The sequence below is a fragment of the Ptychodera flava genome, chromosome 2, assembly GCF_041260155.1.
Source record: "Ptychodera flava strain L36383 chromosome 2, AS_Pfla_20210202, whole genome shotgun sequence".
Taxonomy (NCBI): domain Eukaryota; kingdom Metazoa; phylum Hemichordata; class Enteropneusta; family Ptychoderidae; genus Ptychodera; species Ptychodera flava.
The window spans coordinates 14,720,951-14,746,209 of NC_091929.1; the positions used below are offsets into that span (position 1 = coordinate 14,720,951).

A 25,259-nucleotide genomic window follows, 5' to 3' on the forward strand; every position below is an offset into this window, starting at 1 on the left:
TTTTGTTAAAAATATTTATTCAAACTGTACACAAGTCTCAACATTGGCATATGTGGTTGAAAAAAACGAAAAACATGCAAATTATATACAAACACATTCAAAGGTTACCTGTAAGGTTATATGCTATTATTTACACCACAAAACTGCGCGAAAAAAATATAAAATTTGAAATAAAAAGAAAAGGTAATTACATCATCGTTACAATGCTTACTTGCTAGTTAGATATTTGGGCAAAATTCTGCAGAGGTCAAAGGTCACAGCATACATTTTGTATCTACAATTGACACATTTCCGCAGCAAAAAGTGCTATTCTTGTTCTTTATTTCCGATGAAATATAAATGATTACTCTATCATACCAATAAATTTGAATTGTCTTCATGAACACTACATTGAAAACTTTTTCAAATGCATCTACCAAAGAATAACAGGACAAAATGTCAACTCTTCCTCATGACCTTTAGAGTTCAGAGGTCACACAACACAGTTCATAAGTCACTTCTTCTCCATGACCTTTAGAGTTCAGAGGTCACACTACGGAGTTCATAAGTCACATTGTAATATAATGTCCTTTCTTCTTGATACATTTGATGTAAAATGCAGCATTTAAGTTTAATATTTTTTGTCATAGTGACAGGACATCCTGTTCTCCTACCACTAGCAATAATTTGTTAAAATGATGATATTTTAATACTACACTTGCGACACACTGCGGCCTGACTGCTACATAGGGAAATAATATGCCTAAATTACTGCAGCCTTGGACACCTTATAACAGCAAGTGAAAAAAACTAGACTACTTTGGAGCAAGCTGTCATCTCTGATTCTATCAAGTTTTCAATCTTTACATTACAAAATTTTATGGTCCATTATGTATCCTTAACTCTGTGTAGATCTAAGTTTTGCCAGAAAATTATCATTATCACAACACAGGTTAAAAGTACTTATATATTGCTACAAAATATACTGTATTTCCACTTTGGTTACCACAGCTTGGCTCTTTAATTTCAAAATAAATGTTTAGCTCAGCATACCATGAAGATGGCAAAAGTGGTAAACTTTCAGATAACTTAAAGATACTCGTCACTCGAAATTTGCATATTATCCATATATGGTAAGATGGGTCTGTCAGCCATGTTTACCTGTAGAATGTCAACTAAACACAGTTTTGGCCGCTCATTGAGTGCCCACATGAATTAAAAACACTATTTGTAACTGAAAATACAAATGACCGAGTTCCTTTAATGCTCATATCTGGTAAAATTTCACCTCTGTCAAGATATACCTCATGTGATAAGAATTATTGGGCTATGCTGAACTCTGTTTTGTATGAAATTTGAGCCAATGATATCATAAACATGGACATGGCCACTTTTTCAAACCATGAATCATATTTTTCAACCTGTTTAAGTCATTTTATCATACATCAAATATACACTATCCAGCAATTCACATACAGAAGGCAAAGTACATATATACTCTCTGGATTATGCTACAAATATACAGGAATTCCAGCTGTTTTATACAAGGCAAGTCTTTAACATTTACATTGTTATTACAGACGATAAAAGGAAATCTTTTTTGTACACTAACAAATTTTCTCCATAATTTTAAAACTATTCAGAAACTGCATGCCATTATACTCATTATTCTTGTCAGAAAATATTAAAATGATCCAAAGAAAACAGATTTTGGGTAGGGAGAGAATAGACAGAAAAAGGAGACTTTTCACAAATTTCCGGCAGTAAATTATGCCTTTGTGATATTAGATACAGTCATAGGAGCTTTGTTAGTGAGCTTGGACCAACAGAAACAGGAGTTATGGGTATGAACTGAGTAGAGCAATTAAACTGCATGTAAATGAATTACATCTGGTGCTTTGACAATTGACAATATTGCAAGATATGACAGCCTAATGATCTGTGAGTTTATGTAATGTGTGCTGTTGAATCAAAGCCAGCATCTGGATGGAAGACTGGTTGTCTTGGACGGAAAAAAAATGGACTTCTATTTAAAAAACTATGTTTTTGACTAATGGCACTATTTATTCTGATAAATTTGTGTATTAATGTCTTTCATAATAATCTGAAAAAGTATGTTCTCAAGTTCATATCCCTGACTAAACCCTATTATTGTTTAATGAACTGAAAGATAATGGACATATATGCTAATTTGTTGGCATAAAAAAACGACATCGGAATTGTAATAGACAACAAACAAACAAACAAACAAACCATGGGTTGCTGGTGTTGACCACTTATGTAGAAAGATCTGTAGTTGAGGCACTGGGAAATAATTTTTTAAAAATTGAAAATGTTAGACTGATCATAACCTATTTCAATCAAAGGTAGGATCTATTACAGAAGGTTAAAACACTGAAAATTTTAATAACTGGACTCCAAAAATTGAGAATGATGAATTTTCTTTCAACAGTTTGGAACTCATTTGGAGTTGTGATACATTCTTTCATATTAATGTGTCTACTATTTGCATGACAATGCTTTGAACGGACAAGGGTTGATCTTTGATAATTGAGGTACATGTAATGTCTCTATCACTGACAAGGTCGGGTACAATGCTTCAGTGACAAAGATTTAACAAGCACACACTTCTGATATGACTGGTACTACAAACATTTCAAACCATGAAATTTACTAGTATTGCTGATAAACAATGGAAAATTGAGAGCTGAATTTTTTTCCAATATTCTTTATCCTACATATCAATGTACTGGTATACAGCTGATATAGAAACATTGCAAATATATGACCAAAATGATTTTTAAACTTCACTTTTCACACAATGATGACACCAATGCACTTTGTGGATGGATATAATTCAGACTCCCAAAGATTGAAATTCATCTATGGTCTGTGACTTTGTGGTCTCATTTTGAAACTAATTCGTATGTTATCATGAAAGTTGAAAGTTTAGCATTTAGCCTGCCACTTTGAACTACAAATCTCAGTGAATTTGTATTATCCGTTATTTTAATCCAACATTTTGCTCAGAATATTATTCTTGATTCAGAATCTGTTGCCTGATGTCTCGGTATTATTCTGTTTATTCTGAACATCATTTGTACTGCATTGAAAATTCAAAATAATACTGTAATTTATTCGTCTCTGTCTGTTGAGTCCAGTTGTTTCCAAGTATTCATAAAAGTATCAGCCTTCATCACAGAAATCTCAATTGTTCACCAATGTGTAGTCTGAAGTCTGACGGATCAACAATCTTTACCCAAGACCTCATTTTAACAGTATTTTTGGTCCTTCATACCAGTAGGTTTTTCTCCTTAATTTTACTCACAGAAGTCACCACTCTCAGCAGGCTAAATTCATTCAAATTAAGTAATGGCAATCAAGCACACCTGGGCAACCATGTATGCAAATCTTTTTAAGAACTCAGAAAGATTCAGTAAGATTTGGTGATTTCTTGATCAAACAGTTATGTCAGTAAAAGTTTGACCATAAAAATGTCGCTGCTATCCATGATCTCTTAAGATATATTAAATTGGTATTTTTCACTTGAGATTTTCAATCAACAATGCAGCTAATGATTAGAAATCACCATGGCAACAGCTAATCTTTCATACCACACTTGATCATGACTAAAAAACTTGGACTTTTGTTTTCATGATTTCTCGGATGAAATCCAGAGCTCACTTTGTCCAAAATAACAGTTGCTGCAACTGTTATTTTGGAAAACATGAGCTGTCAACGATTTAAAACACTACTCATGAGCTGTTACTTTAGAAAACACCCTATAATAAACAATTTTGATTGAAAGCACACTCCAGTCTGTGGTGGCACTCTAACAAGACTTAACACACTGCACAGATAACTACACTAACATTGACACATCAATAATTCAGTCTAATATCACATTGAGGGTCCGTCACATTAGAAAAATTAGATCCACAATTTTGTTGGACCATGGTATTTTATCAAGCTAAAATGTTCCTCTGCATCATTCTTTGCATTTGAATGCAGATTCAGTCATCATTTATATTAATTCATGATACCCTCACTGTCTTCTGAATCTTACAAAAACTGTGGTATATCTCCATATATTTGCATATTGTGGCAGTGATGTTAGTCTTGCAAGAGCGCCACCACAGTTTGGAGAGTGGATTGTAAGGAGTGGCAGCCATGTTGGTTACTACGACAACATAGTGTTCAGGAATTCATCGTAGCAGATTCGTCCATCTAACTTCTTATCAAATTCGGACAGGAGGTGAAAGAGGTCCTCCTCTGATGTCACTATACTGCTGTCGAGTAAAATCTGTTTAAACTTAGCGGCATCGAGGTGTCCCTCGTTGGCGACGTCAGCTTTCTTGAAAGTCCTTCTCAAGGTTTTCCAGTCTGTCAGTAACTATTGGTGTTAAAATAAAAGTCAAAGACATGTTAGTTGTGACAAAATATACATTAATGATAAGGAAAAAAAGAGACACAGGCTTTTGCTTCCAGAATGAGTTTTACCTACATTGCAATTGTGCACCTGTGATTTTGGTGAAAAGGAATGTAATGTGAGACAAAATGAGAGGAATTTAGTGCTAAACCTTCACAGAATTTAAATAAATCATATTTTTTGTCAAAATTCAGAAACTATAACCACATGAAAACTGTTATAACATTTTGTAATTTGGAAGGAAGTTGACCGATTGTTGTATTGAACCCTGAGCCAAAATGTTGCATCTTCCATCTACATATACTGACAGTCACCGGGAGTGACATTGGAAACAAGAGCAGATAAAAGAAACACACATTTTACTGTTGAGTAGCTATGTAATAATGTATATCTGACTACCGGTATATGGTACAGTGAAGATACTGGTAAATTTCACATACAGGGTGATAGTTTGCAATAAGTAAAGTAATAAATACTTACCTTCTTTTTCAATCGTCCAATCACAGCAACGAGTGTGGATGATTTGTCGGAATCCAGTGGATGCTGGTGATGAAAGAATACGGAAATTAGAATGAATGATATAAACTATTAGTATAAACCTTGTACTTACAGACTGTAATATTTGATTAACTCTACAGATTACTAAAACTGTGAACTGTTAAGACACTGTAATTTTGAAGAAAGTTGATTAATATTGATTTCATTTTAGTTTTTATCATTGCTATGTGCTGTTTTAGATAAAGGGGCTGCATGAAAATCTTGTGAGTGGATCAATGTTAGCCCATGAATGAGAGCATACAAATTTGTTCTGACAGCAAGAATGATGATAATGCTTGCAGTAACTGCACCTGGATCTCATAGAGTTTACCTTTTCAAGTTTTCCTGGAATCTCTGCTTTGTAGGCATTGGGAGAGATCTTTTCTGGATGGGTGTAGAGTTCCAAAAACTGCATGTAGTGGAAACTGTAAAAACAAAACAAACTCAATTTAATATGTCAAACAATGAGCCCTCTCACTTATGGAATACGCCTCAACTCACTGAGTTAACTTCAAAATTTCAGAAATTATCCCTCTGTCTTCCCTAGATCAGTACATATACTGGTACCGGTAGTATGCACAATTTCTATCATCAAAAAGAACTTGATCCAGGGGCATGCATGTTTAGACTTGAATGATGGATCATACATGTACGTACATACATATGACATGGTAATAAACAAAATATATCTTAATAGGCAGTACTGTGTTCTTTCTGATTCAAATTATTTTTTACCAGAATTTGATTCATTTTACTGATGGATAATATATACCAATTACTCAAGTTGCAGATATCATAACAGGAAACAATATATCAATGAAATGGAAAGTCGATTTGTCTTGTAAATTTCTCATCACAAATGAACGACAAATGAATGGCAAGGAGATACTTACTGTCCATTCACATTGAAATCAAATCGACTGCAAAGTTTATCAGCCTCTCCTGGAGTCAATGGGAACTTCAGTGCTTGTAAGATAGCCTGTCATTTGATGTGATAGAGTAGACATAAATTATGCAACTGTATAATCAGTAGTTTGTGTTGAATGGTTGGCAATACGGGAACAAGATACACAGTACTGTCTAAATTGAGGAGTTGTCAACACTGTCAGGTGTAACTATTGTCTAGCAGTAAAAGCAGTCAAACACAAAGAAATAAAATCTGCAAAAGTTGAAAAATTGTCTAGAAGGTCAGATGTAGTCAAAACAACACCACCAGATCAGCACAAATACATTGTAACATTTGTAAATGATGCAATCTAGACAGTTACCTCCCTCAAGACAATGTTTTAAGTTTCGCAGTTGATTTCTTTGTTAGTGACAGATGTATCACCATGTAGATGATAATTAAACCTGGCAGTGTCGGCAACTCCTCAATTTAGATGTTCAGTATGTCTAGTTCCCATATTTCCCATGGTTCAATGCAATCTACTGTATCTAGGGAATAGTATATACAGACCCGCCAGAAAAGTATTTACGCACCTCAAAAATAAACATTTGGCACGAAATATAACTCAAAAAATTGCACCAATATGCCTTATTTCTAAAAATAATTGATATGCAGAAGGTTTAACCCATTTTAATCAATGCAGACCTGTTGTTGGACGTTGAATACAGACGTACGGCGAGTGTTTTCAAGATAGCGAAAATTCCTATGGAAATTTCAATGGCGACGTACTCATTTGCATATAATTTGCATATAATTAACTTTGGCGCCAAATTCCATGCGGTTAAATTTCTTCTATTCATATTCAAATATCGACCAATCAGGGTTTTTTAAATATATTTCTGATTAAATTTTGGGGCGGGAAATCTGCCAGACTTGCTAATGAATATTCTGATAGAGGTCGGAGGTTACTTTATAATCTCTGTTTGTAAACATTCTGTGACTGAAACATGCCCAAAGTTCGCGAACTTCCGGAATATACGAAAGGCCAAATAGAGGCACTTCATACTCAGGGTGTCAAAAACCGGGAAATCGCAAGGCAGCTGGGCATATCTGAAGGCAGTGTAAGATACAACATCCATAAACTGTCGCAACATGGTACCATGGCCAACGTACAACGGTCTGGACGCCCGAGGCTGACAAGTGAACGGGAAGACAGAATGTTGGTGAGGTCGAGTCTGGCTGACCGGTTCGAAACGGCCCGTGAACTCCGTGCAAAATTTCATGAGGACACCGGGAAACTCTTGAGTTTGAGTACAGTGAAATCACGGCTTTACAGAGGAGCTAGCCTTCGTGGATGTGTTGCAAAGAAAAAGCCGAAATTACAACCCCGGCACATCGCAGCACGATTACAATTCGCCCGACGTCATGTGAACTGGACACCGGCTCAGTGGTCCCGTGTTGTTTGGAGCGACGAGTCGAAATTTACGGTATTTCGAAGCCGTGGGAGAGTGTACGTACGACGGCGACCTGGCGAGGAGTATGAAATAAACTGCATCAGTCCAACTGTCAAGTTTGGTGGTGGTAGCGTCATGGTTTGGGGATGTTTCTCGGCTGCTGGTGTTGGCTCGGTTGTTCGTGTCGAGAACACCATGAATCGCTGGAAGTATTTAGACATACTCCAAAACGAAATGTTACCATCGGCACTGCGACTTGTTGGGCCTGATTTTATATTTCAACAAGACAATGCTCCTGTACATACTGCTTTGGATGTGAAATCGTTTCTACAAAACCCCCAGGATTACGGCTATCCATTTCACGATTTTACAACGTTGGATTGGCCGGCACAGTCTCCAGATTTAAGTCCTATCGAAAACCTATGGGAGTTGATCGACTTGGAAGTGCATTCGCGTCCAATTCACAGCGTTGACGATCTGTATAATCGTATTGTCACTTCGTGGGAACATTTTCAACAAGATGTTTGCCGGAAACTTGTCAATACTATGCCAAGCCGACTACGAGAGGTCATCCAGCGAAGGGGTGGACATACCCATTATTGACAGTTGGTACGAACGTTCGATTGACCTCATTAATATTCATGTTCTTTAGCGTTGTTGTTCCCATAGAGAATCGAACGATTTTCAGACTGTCAGATACAGCTCTTTTCATGCCGTGATTTTCTTGCCTTGCGTTGTTCTAAGATCAAAGATTTTACGATTTTTGTCTTTCATTTGTCACCTATTTACGAAATATAGTTTGATTTTTCCTGAAAACCTTGTACAGTGTGTGCTATTTATTACTTTCGAAACTTTTTCACTGTTGAAACTAGGTGCGTAAATACTTTCTGGCGGGTCTGTAAGTTGCCATTGTAGGTTTTGGGCCAAAGACCCCTATGAGGAGCTTCATTGCAGGTAAGTATTTGTACAATGACAAATGTTCAGAAAGTGATAAATAGTAACAGAAAAAAATTAGCAGTATTTTATTTTTCATGCAGAGATTTGTATTACTTGGCTGTAAAATATCTGTATAATGCACACATCATTAACTCAGCAACTGACCTTAATCTCAGTTCTTGTAACTGTGGCGTAACCATTGGGATCTAGAATTCTGAATTGTTTCTTCAACTCATTCCAATTTTTTACAACCTGTGTGAACAAATTCAAAATTATTATGGTAAACCTAAATAATCTACCCAATGGAAATGAACAGAAAGTGAATAACAATATATTTTACCCATCCCTGCTTAATATGTGATTGTAAGAAAAGTTTTTCAGACACATATTTACACCCCTGTAATAATTTATTATCATAATATTCTTGCTTTCAGGTAAAACGCTAAATTTTCCTTGCTACAGTAAAAACAATGTTGAATTTGGAACACGTTGGTGATGCCACGAAAAGTTCTCTTTGATGCATGTACACTTACTTCCATGTAGTAAGTGTAGTGGTGTGCACTGCAATGCAAAGGAATTTCCAGAAATTCCTTAGTGTTGAGTCAAAGAGTTCAGAAACACAGCTACATTGTAGTTGAAGGGCACATTATGACTTACGTGTGGTCTTAATCTTTCAAGTACATTATCTGATGGTGGACTGAACTGATCTGTTGGTGATAGTCTTCTGATTTTCTTCTCCATTCTTGCTTTTTCTTTCCTCTCTTTCTCAAGTTTTGTTTTATCTTGCAAGTCTTTGACTCTCTGTTTCTGCACGTGTTTAACTCTTCTCATTTGCTCTATCATTTCAGTTGTATCCTCTGTTGATGAAGGAAGACAAAACACAATGTGTGATTGAATAATTGTACTCTTGTGCTGCACTTGAGATGGTTAAAGGTATACAGTCACCTGTAATCTAAATATGCCCATATATGGTCCAAGTGGTGTTTCTTGGTATTCAAAATGCCCAGGTGAGGGCGCTGTTTTTAAAAAGTGGCAACCTGCTGAAAATCTGTGATTGGTTAGATTTTCTCTTTCCATGGTAACTGGCAAAATAGGAAAAGGCAACAGTATACCTTTAAAGGCATTACTCTCTCTAGCCATGATGTGAAATGCAGTGAATAAAAACGTTTTGTGTAAAAGTAGCGGTATATATATGACTTCCGGTATGTAACATGATTGTCTACAATGGACATTCTCTAGTGCTAATGAATTATTATCTCATGATTTGCACATTCAAAAAACGCTCATGAACACATTTTTCTTACAGGAATTAATTCATACAGTTTTATGAAATGCATGAAAATGAATCAAGATTTTGTAACAGAGCTAAATTGAATGATGAATTTCCACCACAAAGTGAACAGAATTAGAAAGTATACAGGAACAAGACTGATCGGAACATTGCAGGTACAACTTTTGGTAGTTATTTTTATATTTTGTACAAAGCATGTACTGTATTTACCCATTGGTAGTTTGTCCTCAATGGGCGGTGGCTCTGCCTTGGGTTGTGTGAAGTGACCGTAGATTTCACTGAAATGGACAATGCCATCTTTACTGACTTGCAGTGTTGACCACAGATCATCCAATTCCTGCACGTTCAGCATGATATCAAGCCTATGGTGAAAACAAAATAACAAAAAGAACAAGTTATTTTCACAAGAAAGAATCTTCTGCTTATAATTCATAATTTATAAAAACAGGTTATCAGAATTTTTAAGTGACTTGCGTGATTTAGACAGCATAAGATTAACATAATCACCCTTGTAATAAGAAAGTGTTATTATCTCTGTCTCTTGACATAAAAGTAAACATGAGCTTTGTCTGACAACGGTATAGTCACACAAGAGTATTGTCGTTAACATTCTGCCCTGATAACATTTATGGTTGGTTTCTACTTGATAACAATACATGAAACACTGTGTTTCTTTTGAGAAAAAACAAACAAAAAACAACAAGCTTCTGGGTGTAATAATTAGACAAGCAATGCTAATCAGTTTTCATTTATTTTCTTCCATGGTTTTGTAAATATGGACTCCTATTCAAAGTTATGGTATGGCTGAAACAAGGGACAGCGCTACTCTTGTGTATTGTGCAGCCAATAAAATCCCCACCTTCAACACTTATGCTTACAGCACTAACATTAGGTACAATCAATCATATTGTATTTTGAAGCCAATTTGGATCTCTTTGCAATGAAAAAATGTTGAAAGAAATGAATAGGGAAGGGAATGTGTACTATCTTGCATCATAGGTCTACTGTACATATCCAACATTAAGTTCAAGGGTAGCACATATATGTAGACTATTCATAATATTGCAAAAATATTTAAAAGACTTAAAATGTTTGTCTTCAACTTACTCTGACAACCATTTATGAAACTGAGGCTTTGATATTCTACCGAATGCTTTCCTGTCAATTTTATGATATGCCTTCTGAGCCGAGTGGAACTGAGTCTTCAAGATATCGGCAATAGCATCTTCCAGCTAGATACAGAGGAAAGAGAATCTTTTAAATGCAGAGTACCGGTAGTTTTTGCAGAAAAACTACTAAAGAAATAACAAATGAAATGTACACTGAAAGAAAACTTTGTGAAATTCTGTGCTTACAAGTGTGTATGACAGTGAACAAGAACACTAAAAACCATAAGAATACTTGAACTCTTGAGAAAACATTCTGACTTGAAGACAAAAACTTACACAAATGACATTAAGCTGTTTTAGTAAATTAAAGTTAATTTTTCATTGTAACAGAAAAAAAGTTTATTCCTTTGATTTTTTTAAAGAAAACTTCTAGTGAGCCAAATATTTTGTAAAAAACTAGTTTCTCCTGAGGAAATGTAATGATATAAAACTGTCCAGTTACTTTAATGTACAATGGAAGGACACATAAGCTAGATATCACACAAAGCAGTCACTGAGTGATACAGCAGCTAATGAAAGCATGCAATTTTGAATTTTGTTACTAACTTTGCGGAATTTGGATTTTAATGAAAAAATTTGATGAACATAGGTGATGTGATTCCAAGGAACACTGCTTTCATCTCCAGAAGCAAAGGATTATTGAACAGACTTCTAGCTGCAGAGTGGGTCTCTACAAAATTACAAAATTTACAATGTCGCTTCTCACCATCTTTCTTGGTCGATTTCTCAGAGGATAAGGTTTAACTTCTTCTTCAAGAAGTCCAGCCTTCTTGGCTTCCTTCTCCCACTTCTTCTCAAATTCCGGAGGAGTTTCTGGGATTGTTTGTTTTGCCTTATGTTCTATAACTGGTTCCTCTTCATGCTTTGGAGGGAGTACTGGTACTTCTTCCTCAATGACAGTGGGAGGGCGCTCTTTCGGTGTCCTCACAGGAGGTGTGGTAATAGTCTGAACACCAATCAGTGTCCACGGTCTAGATGAGGAAAATAAAAATATTCACAATGATCAATCAAAATACTAAATACACCTTAAGTTGCTGGTTTTGTGTGTAAATAGCTGTAAGTAAAGTACTTTTTGTTCATAATGAATCAATCTTTCATTGTTTTGTAGAGATAAATGAATCAATCTTCCTTTGTATTTTTTAAGATACGACTGGAAGTTTCTCTTATGTTTCATCTGACGATCTGTAGAGAAGAAAATCTCATCTAAAATTTGTCCAGGAGTGTCCTGCCATTACTTTGCAAAAACAACACTGTTACATGGAATTTCATATATTGCAGAAATGTATAATGTGAAAAATACCACTTCATAACTTTATTATAATAATGACACTAAACATTGTAAGAAAAGACTAAAAGTACATTCATATTTGATTTGAAATACAGTATCTGATCTTTGTTATCTTGTTAGTTAAAGCTAATCTTACTTGAAAGATATTTCACATCAACTCTATTTCAGTAGTTGCAAGGATAGGATGTGAGAATTTTACTTTGTGTCATTGTCAATGCACTGAATTTTACAAAATCTATGAAGAAACTTGAAAGATCAGCAGCTATTGGTGGGAAATGGTATCCACAATATCCTCATAGCGTATAATTTGTACGTTAATTTAGACAAATGTCATAGGATGTTGTACGTTCTAAAACAACGTGAGGGTAATTGATGAAAGTGGTCATTGACTTTACCAGTGGGTCTCTCATTACCTTTTCTTGTTGAAGAGGAGTAAAAATTTTTCATATGAGACAAGACCATCATCTTCAGGACCAATTTCATCCAATAATTGGCTGAGCTGGAAATCTGATATTTTGACGTCAAAGAGACGATCAATGGTGTCTCGTAACTGCTTCTGGGTAATCAGGCCCATGTTGTAGTGATCTAAACTTCTGCAATATGAAGATTAACAAAAACTTAGCTTCATTTGAAAAATAAGTAGGAACTCATGATGCATTGATATTTTTCTAAATGTTTGTGAACTGCCTCTATCATCACAGAATTTTAAAATTACGGCTAGTTAAATAAAGCATTCTTTTGACAAATGACTGGCAATTTCATTCCAAAGTTATTCATGAGGGATTGGCCGGCACAAACAATGTAGGTAGACTAATCCCCTGAGAGCGGAAAATTCTGCATTACCGAATTAACGGCTTATGACTCCCCAGAGAGTAAATAAACTACCGATCAAGTAGAACAAAAGATCACAATGTTTATGAATATGACATCACCCGTGATATTCGTAGACCAATCACCGATTGACAGTCAGTTCACACCTCAAGTAAGGTATCTTTTCATATGGAAATGATTTCGAACCTACAGTGTTTGTGCCGGGAATTTGGCATGTTCTAGCATTTCCCATCTTTTCACCATTTCTGCCTCGCTTTCAAAAATTGTTTCCAATGCCAAATGGTATCTCCTTTGGTCACTATTGGATGTTGAAAGTTACCTCAATGATCCAAGCAATTGGAGAAACTCTCTGTGGAAGTACTCCACCAGCTTGGCTTCTATATCAACAGCTGACAGATAACCAGCTGGGGTGAACGATCTTGTATTGAACCTGGAATTGAACCAAACACAGTGAAAAGAATTAAAGCCCGAAATAAAAATTGTGTAAGATCATGTATTGACCTATAGAGGGCGCTGTTCATAGAGGGACAGTAAGCTAGTACAGTAACTTTGATTTATCATAGACTCTCAGAGAACTGGCCGTTCAATGTGACAATTGCATTACACTGGAATTGGTCAAGGAGATGTTCATGTGTCTTTAAAAACATACAAAGTTAAAGGGCTAGTATCTGTCACTTTTGACAAAGTTTTCACTAGTTTTGGATGATGTCAATAGTTCCTAACTCCCTAAAACATGTTGACCACCATTGTTTAGCTGGTCAACACAATGTCTGTAATGTATGTGTAAATTGTACTATCATTTTTCACATTTGATTCTAGTCCGGGACCAGAATTCACTTGTCAACAATAACAATACAATCTACACATGTACAGGCTGAGTTGACAAGCTGAATACTGTGTATCTCAACATGCTTTGGGGAGCAGAACAAGACATTTTTACAGCAGTAAACATTAAAAATAAAACATGATAAAATCCTAAAAAGGAATAGCTACTAGCCATTTAACTGTAAGGTCTAACATTGTCATATTCAACGTATGATAAGTATGGCTGATGATACCAATTTTTGCTGTTTTACTCACGGAAAACAAGATGTGTCTAAATGAAGAAAAAACTTTCAACTACAATACCTATGATTGGGATCTGATATAATCTTGTTGGCCAGATCTCTGTCAGCTCTGGACATGAACTTGAGTAGCAGTTCCTTGTAGTTGACTTTGCTATCAGGTTGCCTGATGCCACATCTGAATGAAAGATATGATACATTATCATATACCCATGCCCATATTGCTACATCCTAGTGACGTTCACCGTAAAATATCAGCCGTGATATTTCACGGTAAACGTGGAGATGTGCACGATGAACGTCATCAGTTTTCGAGTTTTCCCGAACTACATTAGCAGTTTGTTGGTAAACAACGTAAACAACAAAATGGCTGCCGCTCCCCGCCTGCGAAGCGATGTCGCCGACGTAAAAACTTGAAGGGCTTGAGGAACACGGGTATTTCTGGTTGCAAAATACGGAAATATCACGTTGAGTCTTGAAATGTTTTCCCATGGTATTTTTTGGTCAAGTTCTAGCAAACATTCTGCCGTTCGCACGGCGCCGGCACTGTGCAGGGTCTCCACCAAACAGGTATGTGAGAGCCTGGCGTGACAGCGATGTCGCGCGCCGCGACGACTGTTGACATGGCAACTCTAAAGGTAAACTAACAAAATGGCGTCCCCTCTCCGCGCCGTACGACGATCGAAATCAGGATACATTTAAAGCTGAGCAGTTGTTTGATCGGTTACAGTTGTAGCATATTGCACCTTAAAATGTTCCTTCTGTATGACGATTTTTGTATCCCGGTCTGTCTTTCTTCTTGGGTTTCATTGAGATATGGACGACTTGCAGCGATGTCACGCGTGATGTTGACATCTTCGTCGTATACTTTATGAATGAAGCCTGTTCACATAAACATTCTGATATTTATGCGCAAGGCGTAATAAAGTAAAGCCTCAAAATTAAAGGTTTTTCGTTCTATTAGTAAAAATTCCCTAAAATTATGGGCATGGGTATATGATAAATCGGTTATTACCCAATATCGCCTGTTCTGTGTGTCGTATCAGCATGAGTGTCATTTGTGCTGTGTCAGACACTCGACTTCGTCTCGTGTCTGATGCAGCACAAATGACACTCATGCTGATACGACACAGGAACAGGCGATATTGGGTAATAACCTCTACATTATGTATACATGTAATACTGCTCCATCTATACTAGTGCAAACTATAGTCCATTGTAAGCTGACACTTTTGATCTCATATAAAAAATTATTATCCTAGTCCAAGGATTCTAAGATATCTGTAACCTATACACATTAATTTCACAGCTGGTTTAATCATGAGATCCTTTTTTAACACACACTTATACACCTTTACAATTCTTAGCTGCTACCATGGAAACTGTGCTCAAGTTTATAACTATAAAACATTCAGTCAGTAAAATTTGTAACTGTCATCACAATGTAATAATGGTGAATGTGGCAAGAGAAAGATGAGTAAACAGACTACACAGTGAGTGTTTTACATTAATCACCAGTATCTTAGGGAGTCTTTAGGGTTCAGGATCAAGTACATAAAGACCACCTAGGAAAACCAATTTATTCACTGCCAAATATTTATTAAGCTTCACTCGGGCTGATTGTAAAATGTAATATATTTAGAATGACCTATGATTGCATTGTGTGTGCCACTGATGATATTGATGAGAAAATGCACGTCAAGTTTACTATGTATTTGCATTGATTTTGACAAGATTGGATTTTATTTGCCTTCCAGATCCTATATTGTGAAGTACATACCTTTCTAAGAAGTGTTCGCAGTCTAAGACTGACATGGGAAAGTCATATTCCATCATGACATTGCGGAAGTCAGGTCTGGAGATGAAACCGGAACCGCTTGGATCAAAGTGCTCAAAGCCCATCCTCAATGCGTGGAAATTATGCTCAAACTGTTGAAAATAAAATGCAATGGAAACATGTGTCAGTAAACACAAAGTCATTAGCTTTTCTGTAAAAATACCATATCTTTAACCCTTTCCCTAGCGATTGTTGATACAACCTTAGTACTTGCAGTTGCAAAGTTGAGCATCTATGAAACAAGAGTGAGATAGAAACTCTGAGAAATAAGTGCAACTCTTTGCAATATTTTCACAATTTCCAAACAAATCTTATGTCATTCTGTTGTACATACAGTAGATGTGCAAGCTTGCTACTACCGGTATTACACTTGTAAAAGTAAAGTATGGCTATATGTACAAATAGTAACTTAGGTTATTGTACCTGAGAAAATTTTCACCAAAAAATTACGACTTCATACAAAATTTGGACATAATATGCCTATTTGGTGAATTTTAAAAACAACAGCTATTTTGATGAAATGATTCTTCTGTAGTCACTGTCCAAAATTACTATAAAGTTTCAAAACTTCAGATTTTGGAAAATAAAATATTAATATCAATGTCTGAGTATACTAAAGGTTATCTTGGGTTTAAACCTTTTGTAGAATATTTAGTTTTTCTCATTGATTTCAATTATTTCTAAACCTTCACTATACTGAGGTGTCCTCACCTTCCGTGTCAAAAATGAAACAATATCAAGTGATGGAAGCCTTGATGCTGCCATGATCTCTTCTTTCTTCTCATCACTGTTGTCTTCATTTCCTTCTGCATCCTGAAGACCATTTTCTGTCGGATCTTCCAGAATATTTGGCTGAAAGAGGAAAGAAACCAACAATGTTTTGAATCATGTTGCTTTGGAAGGTATACAATGTTGTATTTTTCTCTTATTATCTTGGTTATTTTTTGAACAAATTGGGGGCACCTTGCAAACTTGGGAACAGGAAAAACAAATTACCAAGCATTTGTTGATAACTGAAATTCAAAATAGCTGCCATGGATTCCCTGTGTTAACTGTAAATGAAAAGAATAAATTTTGGATTTTGGAAAATGGTGAAAATTTTTCTTTCTCAGAGAGGTTTAAAATGACTCCCCCCCCCCCCCCCCCAGAACAAGTGGTACATCAGAAAGCACTGTAGAAATTTGCAAGTTCAAAAATCTTTTCCCAAGTTTTGTCTACCTTTAATGATAATTCATATGATCAATAGAAATTTACTTACCACCCACGTTGTCTTGCAATATCGTCTACCCTGTCTTGATGTACGCCCTGGGCTGACAATCTTCACATGGTTCCTGCCTTGTTCATCCAATCCAAATTGTGACAAGAAGTAACTGCTTAAGATAGCACCAGCATTTTCTAAATCATACCTATACAGAAAAGATATCTGATTATTTTAGGCAGATAGAATTCTCTTCTTTTCATCCTGTAACTGTACAATGAAGTTATTTGATAGTCTCAAAGGTATCTCATCTTTGTTCAAGACGAAAGTTTTTCAGATTGTGGGTATAAGTGTTGGTCAATCTGTGTACTATACCCAGCTAAGTGTATGATGTACCATACATACCTGTCCCAGATTTCTGGAACTCTTCATCATCCAGTTTGATTCCAAGACTCAAGATACACTCTCTGAGTTGTGGTGGTACAATCAATCCATTGGCTTCAAAGCAAGCACTGGGTAGATGATGCCTAATGTTGAAGCCCCTGATGATGATAAAATAATTTCATATTAAATTTCATATTTAAATTTCATATTTAATAACAGGATGCATAGACAACTTACAGATAACAAACATTTTTATGCTTGTACAGCTTTGTGCTCACACAGCCTATATTAAAACAAGTCATCGTTGATGACACAGTCCCCACTTGTTAATGGGTAGTACTTTGATTACAGGTCCTCAGAGAGGATAGAGTCCTCTTCATTAGGTCTGTGATAAAAATACTTTTGAATAAATTCGCTTGATACATGTCTGAGCTGTAGTTCAGGACATGAAAAATCGTAATAAAATGGCCACATGGCGGCCTTATTGGATCGTATCACAGAACAAATCTATGTGCATATGTATGACAGACATCCAGCTCTATGGGTTTGCTCAGAATTAGATATATGCATAATTAATGAGGTACAGTATGAAGCATCATAAGGTCTCCCATCATACCATATATGAAGGGTGTACCACTTGTGGTTACTGAGTTATGGACAAACATGTATATTTGAGGTCAAAGGTCATCGAGGTCATGTGACATTTTGTCAAAATAATTGTATTGCTAAGTTATCCCTATATACCAAAAATCAGACCTCTAGCTCTATTGACTCGCTCAAAATTAGATATGCACATAATTAATGAGGTACAATATGTGGCGTCATAAGCTGTGCCATCATACCATATATGAAGGGTGTAGCACTTGTGGTTACTGAGTTATGGACGAATATGTATATTTGAGGTCAAAGGTCACTGAGGTCACGTGACATTTTTGAAAAAAAAAAGTATTGCTAAGTTATCCCTATATACCAAAAATCAGACCTCTAGCTCTATTGGCTCGCTCAAAATTAGATATGCACATAATTAAGGTGGTTGGAAGGCTAGAGCGTCAGTTACTTTTGGAACAATAATTGTTAAAATAATCGAACTCAGGTATAGCTTTGAAGCTGTGATTCTTGTAATTTTTTCCCTTTCTGGCTCAATATGCAAGTGTGCATTTCAGAAAAATCAGTGACAATCAGTAATAGTTCATTTATGTTTATAGTAAATTTATATTGACCACTTCAGAGATACAAGGCTTCAGTGAATCGCCTCATTTTTTATGCTTAATTTTCTGCACTTTTATAGGGGAGATACTTTCTCCAGCGCAAAAGTTCAGGATGAGATTCTTTGAGAAACGCGACAATGAGTATCGTCGCTAGAGGGCAACCTTCACGCATGCGCTTTAGCTGTTGTTTGCGGGATTTGCAAGGACTACCTGTACCAGTCAGTGCTATTTTAAGTTAACATTTCCGTCTCACGGCCTTATCGCCAAAACTGAGGGCACAGCGTTAAAGTTTGATTTCTGTGTAAAAGGACAGTGACAAAATCAAACTTGGAGAAGAAACATGGAATGAGCACGACCGGAAAATTCAGGAGTGAATGAGTTGTATTTTTTGTCAAAACGCACGAGACAACATTTTGACTTCGCGATTTTTCTGCAATATAAACAAATAAGACACTAAATAATGTACGATTTGGTAATTCTAACTATCTATCTTTCAATTCGCCTAGTTATAAGTAACATAAAATGAATTCTCGATGAGCTATAGGCGAAATTTCTTTACAATGTGTAGCGCTTTGTTTGAAATTTTCGCGTTCCATACCACCCACGAAGGAAAATCGATTTTGCGCGTCTCCGGGTATCTGCGTCCGCACTGTTCTATCGCATTGAGCCTGAGCGTAAAGACACTGAAAGTATTCATAGATAGATAGCCCATGATTCGACCTTATTTTCGTGTTTTTCGTTTGAATTTTGGCCAAATAGTCGCTTTTTTAGCGGGTTTTGAATTTTTCTAAAGCATCTAAAAACATTATAATGACTTTTAATTATCAAACGAAAGAAAAAAATAAGAAATTTAATCAATTATTTACAAAATAAAATATTTTTGACAAGGTGAATCATGCAGCTCAAAAGCGAACGATCAATGTTTTGGACGAGTGTGAGCGATTTTCGCGGGGATTCCCCAGACCTATCGTTCATAGCTACGGCGCTTGAAAACACGGTCAGTTTCTGTGAAACGGGATGAAATTTTCTTTCAGGCGAGGCGTTTGAAGTCACTCTTGAGAAAAATTACTTATTTATCAGTGGTTGTTTTACCGTTTCATGAACCATTTTTTCGATTCAATCACTTGTTGACCTGAAAACAACGATATTTAGTACTCTTTTTCAACAGACTTTAGTAAGTAGCTGCCGATACGACTGTCAAAATACTATCGTTTTCAAAGTACATTTTGAGCGAACTTTATAAATTAACATTCTGAACCACAGTGTAATGTTATGCTTGGAATTTTGTTGCTTTTGAGGTTCATTCGTAGTTTTTTATAATGATTCTGTTCCTTTCCATCATCAAACATCGACAAGTATAAAATTAGCCCTAATCACTTAAATGAGAATTATGTGTTTCCTTTCGGTTTGTAATATGTAACGAAATAAATAAGTTGATTTGTTTTGATCCTTTCCACGTATTGGTATTTTTCCTGGTTGAAAGTTACTAATATATCCTTTAATAGTCCTTAGTCTCTACAATCTCAGAAAAGAATGAAACGATTGATTTATAAAAGAAACTTTATTGCGACACACTTCAGTCATTTTCATAACTCTGAAGTTCAAAATTCAGTGTGCTGTACTCATATCTTGGCAGTGTTGAACTCTTCTGTTGTAGTATCTGCAATCGAAACTGGTACTTCACATAGAATAATTAAAAGCATTTCATCAACAGTTTTCAAATTCCACTTACTTTCAATTTGAATGTTTCCAACGACCAAAAAATATTGTGGATCATGGTAAGATTAAAACCTCACATATTCTAAAGGTACAGTAATATCAAATTACATAATTGGAGGCGTTAATAAAAAACAAGAAATGTTTAGGAAATTATGAAATGTAAATCAGAGCTGTTGAAAATTATTTAATTTTCAGGGTGTTGCCAAATCATGTGTGTATATAAGTATGTCTGGTTCTGAGACGAGCTGTATTGGCATACCGAAGGAATTTGTTGATAACTAAAAATTTAATTAAAAGAATGGTTGCCATGGAAACACTTGGTATAGGTTATTTTCAATAAAGTAGATATTCCTTCATCAAAATTTTGCTATGAACTTCATGAACATTTCAATTTTCGTAGCCGGTGGTTAACCAACAAAAGTACATTCATGCAGGCTCTCGATCTCAGGGCCAGTGGCGACTCATTCAAAGCGAGAAATTTGCATAAATGGGTTTTTCTGTCACTCATTTTTTATCATTTAGAGTAGTTTTGTTGCTGAATGTTCATTGGTGCTCATAACAAAGGGTTTTCTAGAGATAAAAACCCAGAAAAGATGGTTTGACACTATAAAATACTTGCTCAGACATTGCGTATACATTTGTACATGGTAACTTTTCATATTTCATCATCCGATGTGAACGTCATTTTTTATACAAAAGTGACATTTTTGGTCAAAATTACAGTGATCTGGGAAGTAAGTTTACCATATTTATATTTGAAACTTGTTGAAAAATTGTTTTTCTTTGCTGATATGCTTAGGTTGTACTTTTTAAACATCAATGCTCTTGGGTAGACTTTACCAAACATAGCTAATTTTCATATTTTACCCTGACAGGTTTTGGTGGCCCGCAAAGGCACAATTTTGCAGTAAAGTCAAACTTAACACTGCATTTCTGACTATCTGATTACCTTTCCTGCATGAACTTTCCCTTTTTTTAATTACACTTCAGTAGCACTGCATATAGATTAAGAATGCTTTGTAAGTTCACCAATTATTTTGCATCAGAATGACTGTAAATCTGCCAAAATTTGTATTTTTCAGTCATTTTATAAATTTTCCGCGATGCAGAATTGGACAAACTGGCATATTTGGATATGTTTACATCAAAAAGTAAATTTCCTTTGGCCAAAGATTAAATTATTTTAAAAAGAATTTACTTTTAAATACTTTTAGCATCACATTTGTTACAGAGTCCTGTATTTCAGGGAAACAAGCCTATTAAAATCTATGATTTCATCAATTTTAACTTTTTTCCAATACTATGACCTTCGGCCGCGAGGTTTTACATACACAAAAATCTTCATAACTTTTGAATGACTGAACCGATTTTGACCAAATAAAAAGTATTTTTCATCATTTCCAAAGCACTCTTTGGAAAATGCATCAAAACAGCAATTTAGTGATTTTAAAATTTTCACTTGGAATACCTACTTATACATGGGAGTCTATGGACTGCCTTATACATGGGAGTCTATTGAGACAGCCTTATACATGGGAGTCTATGGAGGTGAAAACTAAAAAGTCCTCTAACACGGCCAAATTTGATCGCATTGTGAAACAAATCGACGTGCATCTGTATGGGGTAGGGTACTATCCTTGTGCAAAGTTTGAAAGAAATTGACCTGGGCATGTCTGAGATATCTGCGTGAACGGACGGACGCATGCACGGACGCACGCACGCACGGACGCACGCACGCACGGACATGACCAAACCTATAAGTCCCCCCGGACGGTGTCCATGGGGACTAACTAGCATAATTAATACACTTACTAGCAAATACCGGTACATGTAGTGTAGTGTACTAACAAAATAAAGGGTGTGGTTTTCCCTTTCTGAATTTGAAAGGCTCTTTTCACTGCAATTCTTTTCAAAGCATTCACAAACACAACTGACCTAAAAATGCGGAAGAATATCAAGATTATATGGTCACACATGTAAATGTCTAGTATCTTGAAATGTTGACCTGTGTTTACAAAGTTTCATGACTTTCCAAAACATTTTTTTAATTATCAAACTGTTGAAAAAGACTTATTACTGTATAATGGCTGTACACAGAAATATATCATGTTAATATATCATGTTCACTCAGGATATGGGCTTGGCTACAGGGGTAGAAATTGTAACAATGACTAACCATATCAATGTTCTCCACAAATCTATTAGAAAATGCAGTGAAAATCTCAGAATCCTGTGTTTCTATCGTAACTTACCCTTCTTGCACCCTTTGTTTTAACAATGCGATGGCAAACGCAGCACTGGCGTATTCTCTCTGTGCTTCTCGTACAGCGTTTTTATCTCTGAGTCCTTCCTCTGGGTGCATGCGTTTTCTCTCGGCCGACAGTTCTTTCTTGGCAACCGGACTGAGCCACTCTCTTTGAACAACCTGGATTAAAAAGAAAAGTGGTATTTGAGAAAGGACGACTACACAGTGGGATGTTAAGCAGATGAAAGAAACGGTCTGAACTGATGATATGGCTAGGAAAGCTTTTAATAATACAGCAAATGAGACAACAGTGTGGACAAAGATGCCTTGATGACGTCAATTATTCATAAGATTTAACTTTTTGAGTCAGCTTCAAACTAAAAAATATGTACTCTTTTGAAAACATTTTGACAATTCTGGATTTCGATTACCGGTAACACTGTTAGATTTCAATGACATTTGCAATGTACAAGTATGGAAGAATGTTACTGACAAGTTTCAACGGTGATTGTAAAGTGGCGTGCCTTTAAATCTTGAATTTCCATTAGCAGTAGACTTCATTGATATACAGATTTAGGTAAAGAGAACTTTGTTCCGCAAGTACCATATTTACATACAGGTGAAGAAATACCGGTATTAAAGCAAAATGCAATACATAAATGTTAGTATTGATTACAAAGAAATACATAGAAACATAAATGTTTACCTCATTTTCTCTAAATCTTCCCACAAAATCATCAAATGATATTGCTTCTGCTTTATCGAGACCAATCCTGCAAAGGAAAAAACAACTTTGCTATAAAATGATTTTCCCTCTTGTCACAGTACCACAAGTACGTTCACTTGCTACCGAAGACTCCTTATTGTCGCATGTCTATTGAACAAAGTGTTCGTTACTACTTCAATATTTTGAACATTATGTTTTATGTGCACTTTGATGACGTATGAATTCACTAATATTCAAGAAAAGTCGCTTTGAACTTTTTGTTGATGTAATTAGCATTTTTCCTCAAATTGGTACACTGATCATTATGCATATCTGCATGTTGGTAGATTTCACAAGGTCTGGCCAAAAGCAGAAAAAATCTTTGCCGTTGAGGGTTGATATTTCCATATTAGTTACCTTGTTAGTAGTTTATGTTGCTGTTCTGGAGTCAGATAACCACAGAGATGATATATAATTCTTGATAGCGCTATCCTAGAGACTGTTCCTTTGCCCTGTGGATCATTGGCCCTGAAGAGTTGCTTGAGTCCGTAAAAACCAGTTGTGAGTTTCTCTTTAACAAGTTCATAAAGCTGTGAATTGAGAAAAAGAGAATTTCAATGATACGAGTGTGAAAAAAGAAGTAATTTAGATATTACAAATATATGTACAGGGATCAGCAGTTAATTAGTCTAGTCTAGGTCCAATTATATTGCTAAGGTCCATAATGGCACAATATCACACAGGTCCAGGTACAATATTGCACAGATCCAGGTACAATATTGCACAGGTCAAGGTACATGTACAGATTGCTCCAGGTACAATATTGCATACTGATCCAGTTATATCCCTCACGTCCAGGTACAATATCGCTCAGGTCCAGGTACACGTATAGAAACTTTTTGTATGTACTGGGGTATACATATTTTTATTTCTGAATCTGGACAAAGTATTGTGACACCAATGATGGGATTATTTGAAGAAAATGTACTGCAATGTCACATAAAAAACACTGTTAAAAGTTTATTCAATCAAATTTACATGTATTTGGAATTCTGCAGTTTTCATGAACTTATACTTTCCCAATGATGTCAGGCAAAACTGTGTATCATGAATCATGACTAAGGTTTTTGTGTCATTTTGCAACTACACTGAAAGACACATGAAAATGAAAGCTTCTCAATTGGACAGACACTCAGTAGACCACATAGTCATATTATAAACGACCACATGTTACCAAAAATTCATTGAAAATGTGTTCTGGTATTTGTACTTCCAATCAATTGAGTATGCCAAGGTTGGTCACCTTCTAAGATGGCAATTAGCCTTTGTAAAGACATCATTAATGAAGACACAAGAAAGCTGTGTTATTTCCCAGTGGATAACAAAATGGTTAACGATCACCACTAAATACCTTACTCTATTGTTCAAGTTTGCTAATCAATAACACACAATACTAAGCTTACAAACTTGCCAGGTACACACTGAGGAAAAGGATCTTCTAATATCATATGGGCATCGGTAACAACCATAGTAACTGAAAAAAGTTGGCTGATTTTACCCGTTTTCCTGTCATGGTTTTGCCCAAACCCATTGTTATGAGTCACAGTGATTACTGTGGACCTGCAGTTTTATATACATACGTGTAGGGATAGGAAGAACATGTTATGGAAGATACAACAATTTTGACATACTATTGTAAATAGGGTACAATAATCAACAAACCAATTAGAAAGCTCTCTACCACTTTTGACACCTCTTTGACACTCAAAGAATCTAAAAATGCATTTATAATAGCAGTCACGTATTCTGAATGCAAGCACTGCCTTGTCAAACTTTCCTGAAAAACAGTAAAAAATGACTTTCCCTTTTCAAACATTTTTTAAAAGCTAGGGGACCTCTAGCATAGTTAATACACTAAGGACTCCCCAACTTCCTCTTATTTGGTCAGTTTTTCAGAAGTTTCAACGGGCTATAACTCTACAATGCCTATGACCCCAAATGTCTAGTTTTTTTATTCCGCAGAGAATGTTGACTACTTTTATATTTTAATAGTTTTATTGAAGTTTATAAATGTCGCTCTAGCCTTTACCGCCACCTT

The 25,259-nt window shown here is 35.8% G+C and overlaps 2 protein-coding genes across 2 annotated transcripts in view; both read right to left on the minus strand.

Annotated features, from left to right (window-relative positions):
- LOC139115493 (EF-hand calcium-binding domain-containing protein 6-like) lies at positions 1-17,101 on the minus strand. The gene is made up of 15 exons (XM_070677633.1): positions 16,960-17,101; positions 16,413-16,553; positions 15,645-15,793; positions 13,929-14,042; positions 13,120-13,230; positions 12,383-12,562; positions 11,388-11,652; positions 10,620-10,744; positions 9,723-9,874; positions 8,879-9,078; positions 8,387-8,473; positions 5,839-5,924; positions 5,277-5,370; positions 4,889-4,951; positions 1-4,372 (listed from the first exon to the last, which is right to left on the minus strand). The coding sequence occupies exons 2-15, from the start codon at positions 16,464-16,466 to the stop codon at positions 4,160-4,162; spliced, it is 1,893 nt and encodes a 630-aa protein (XP_070533734.1). The 5' UTR covers positions 16,467-16,553; positions 16,960-17,101; the 3' UTR covers positions 1-4,159.
- The window catches only part of LOC139115504 (uncharacterized), a 23,781-nt gene continuing 15,508 nt past the window's right edge, over positions 16,987-25,259 (minus strand). The window contains exons 3-7 of the mRNA XM_070677644.1: positions 23,579-23,751; positions 23,162-23,228; positions 22,463-22,635; positions 17,305-17,441; positions 16,987-17,107 (exon numbers count right to left, since the gene is read on the minus strand). Coding sequence (XP_070533745.1) covers positions 17,097-17,107; positions 17,305-17,441; positions 22,463-22,635; positions 23,162-23,228; positions 23,579-23,751 — 561 coding nt within the window. The 3' untranslated portion in view covers positions 16,987-17,096. The remainder of the gene's footprint in view (positions 17,108-17,304; positions 17,442-22,462; positions 22,636-23,161; positions 23,229-23,578; positions 23,752-25,259) is intronic.

What these genes read in the sequence shown, in the direction of transcription:
- LOC139115493 (XM_070677633.1), bottom strand. Translation starts at nt 16,466, where the DNA reads ATGGCAGCATCAAGGCTTCCATCACTTGATATTGTTTCATTTTTGACA. An exon ending in ATATCAGATCCCAATCATAG is followed by an intron (nt 13,231 to 13,928) that starts GTATTGTAGTTG and finishes GTTCAATTCCAG; the next exon opens with GTTCAATACAAGATCGTTCA. An exon ending in GAAATCGACCAAGAAAGATG is followed by an intron (nt 10,745 to 11,387) that starts GTGAGAAGCGAC and finishes CTCTGTATCTAG; the next exon opens with CTGGAAGATGCTATTGCCGA.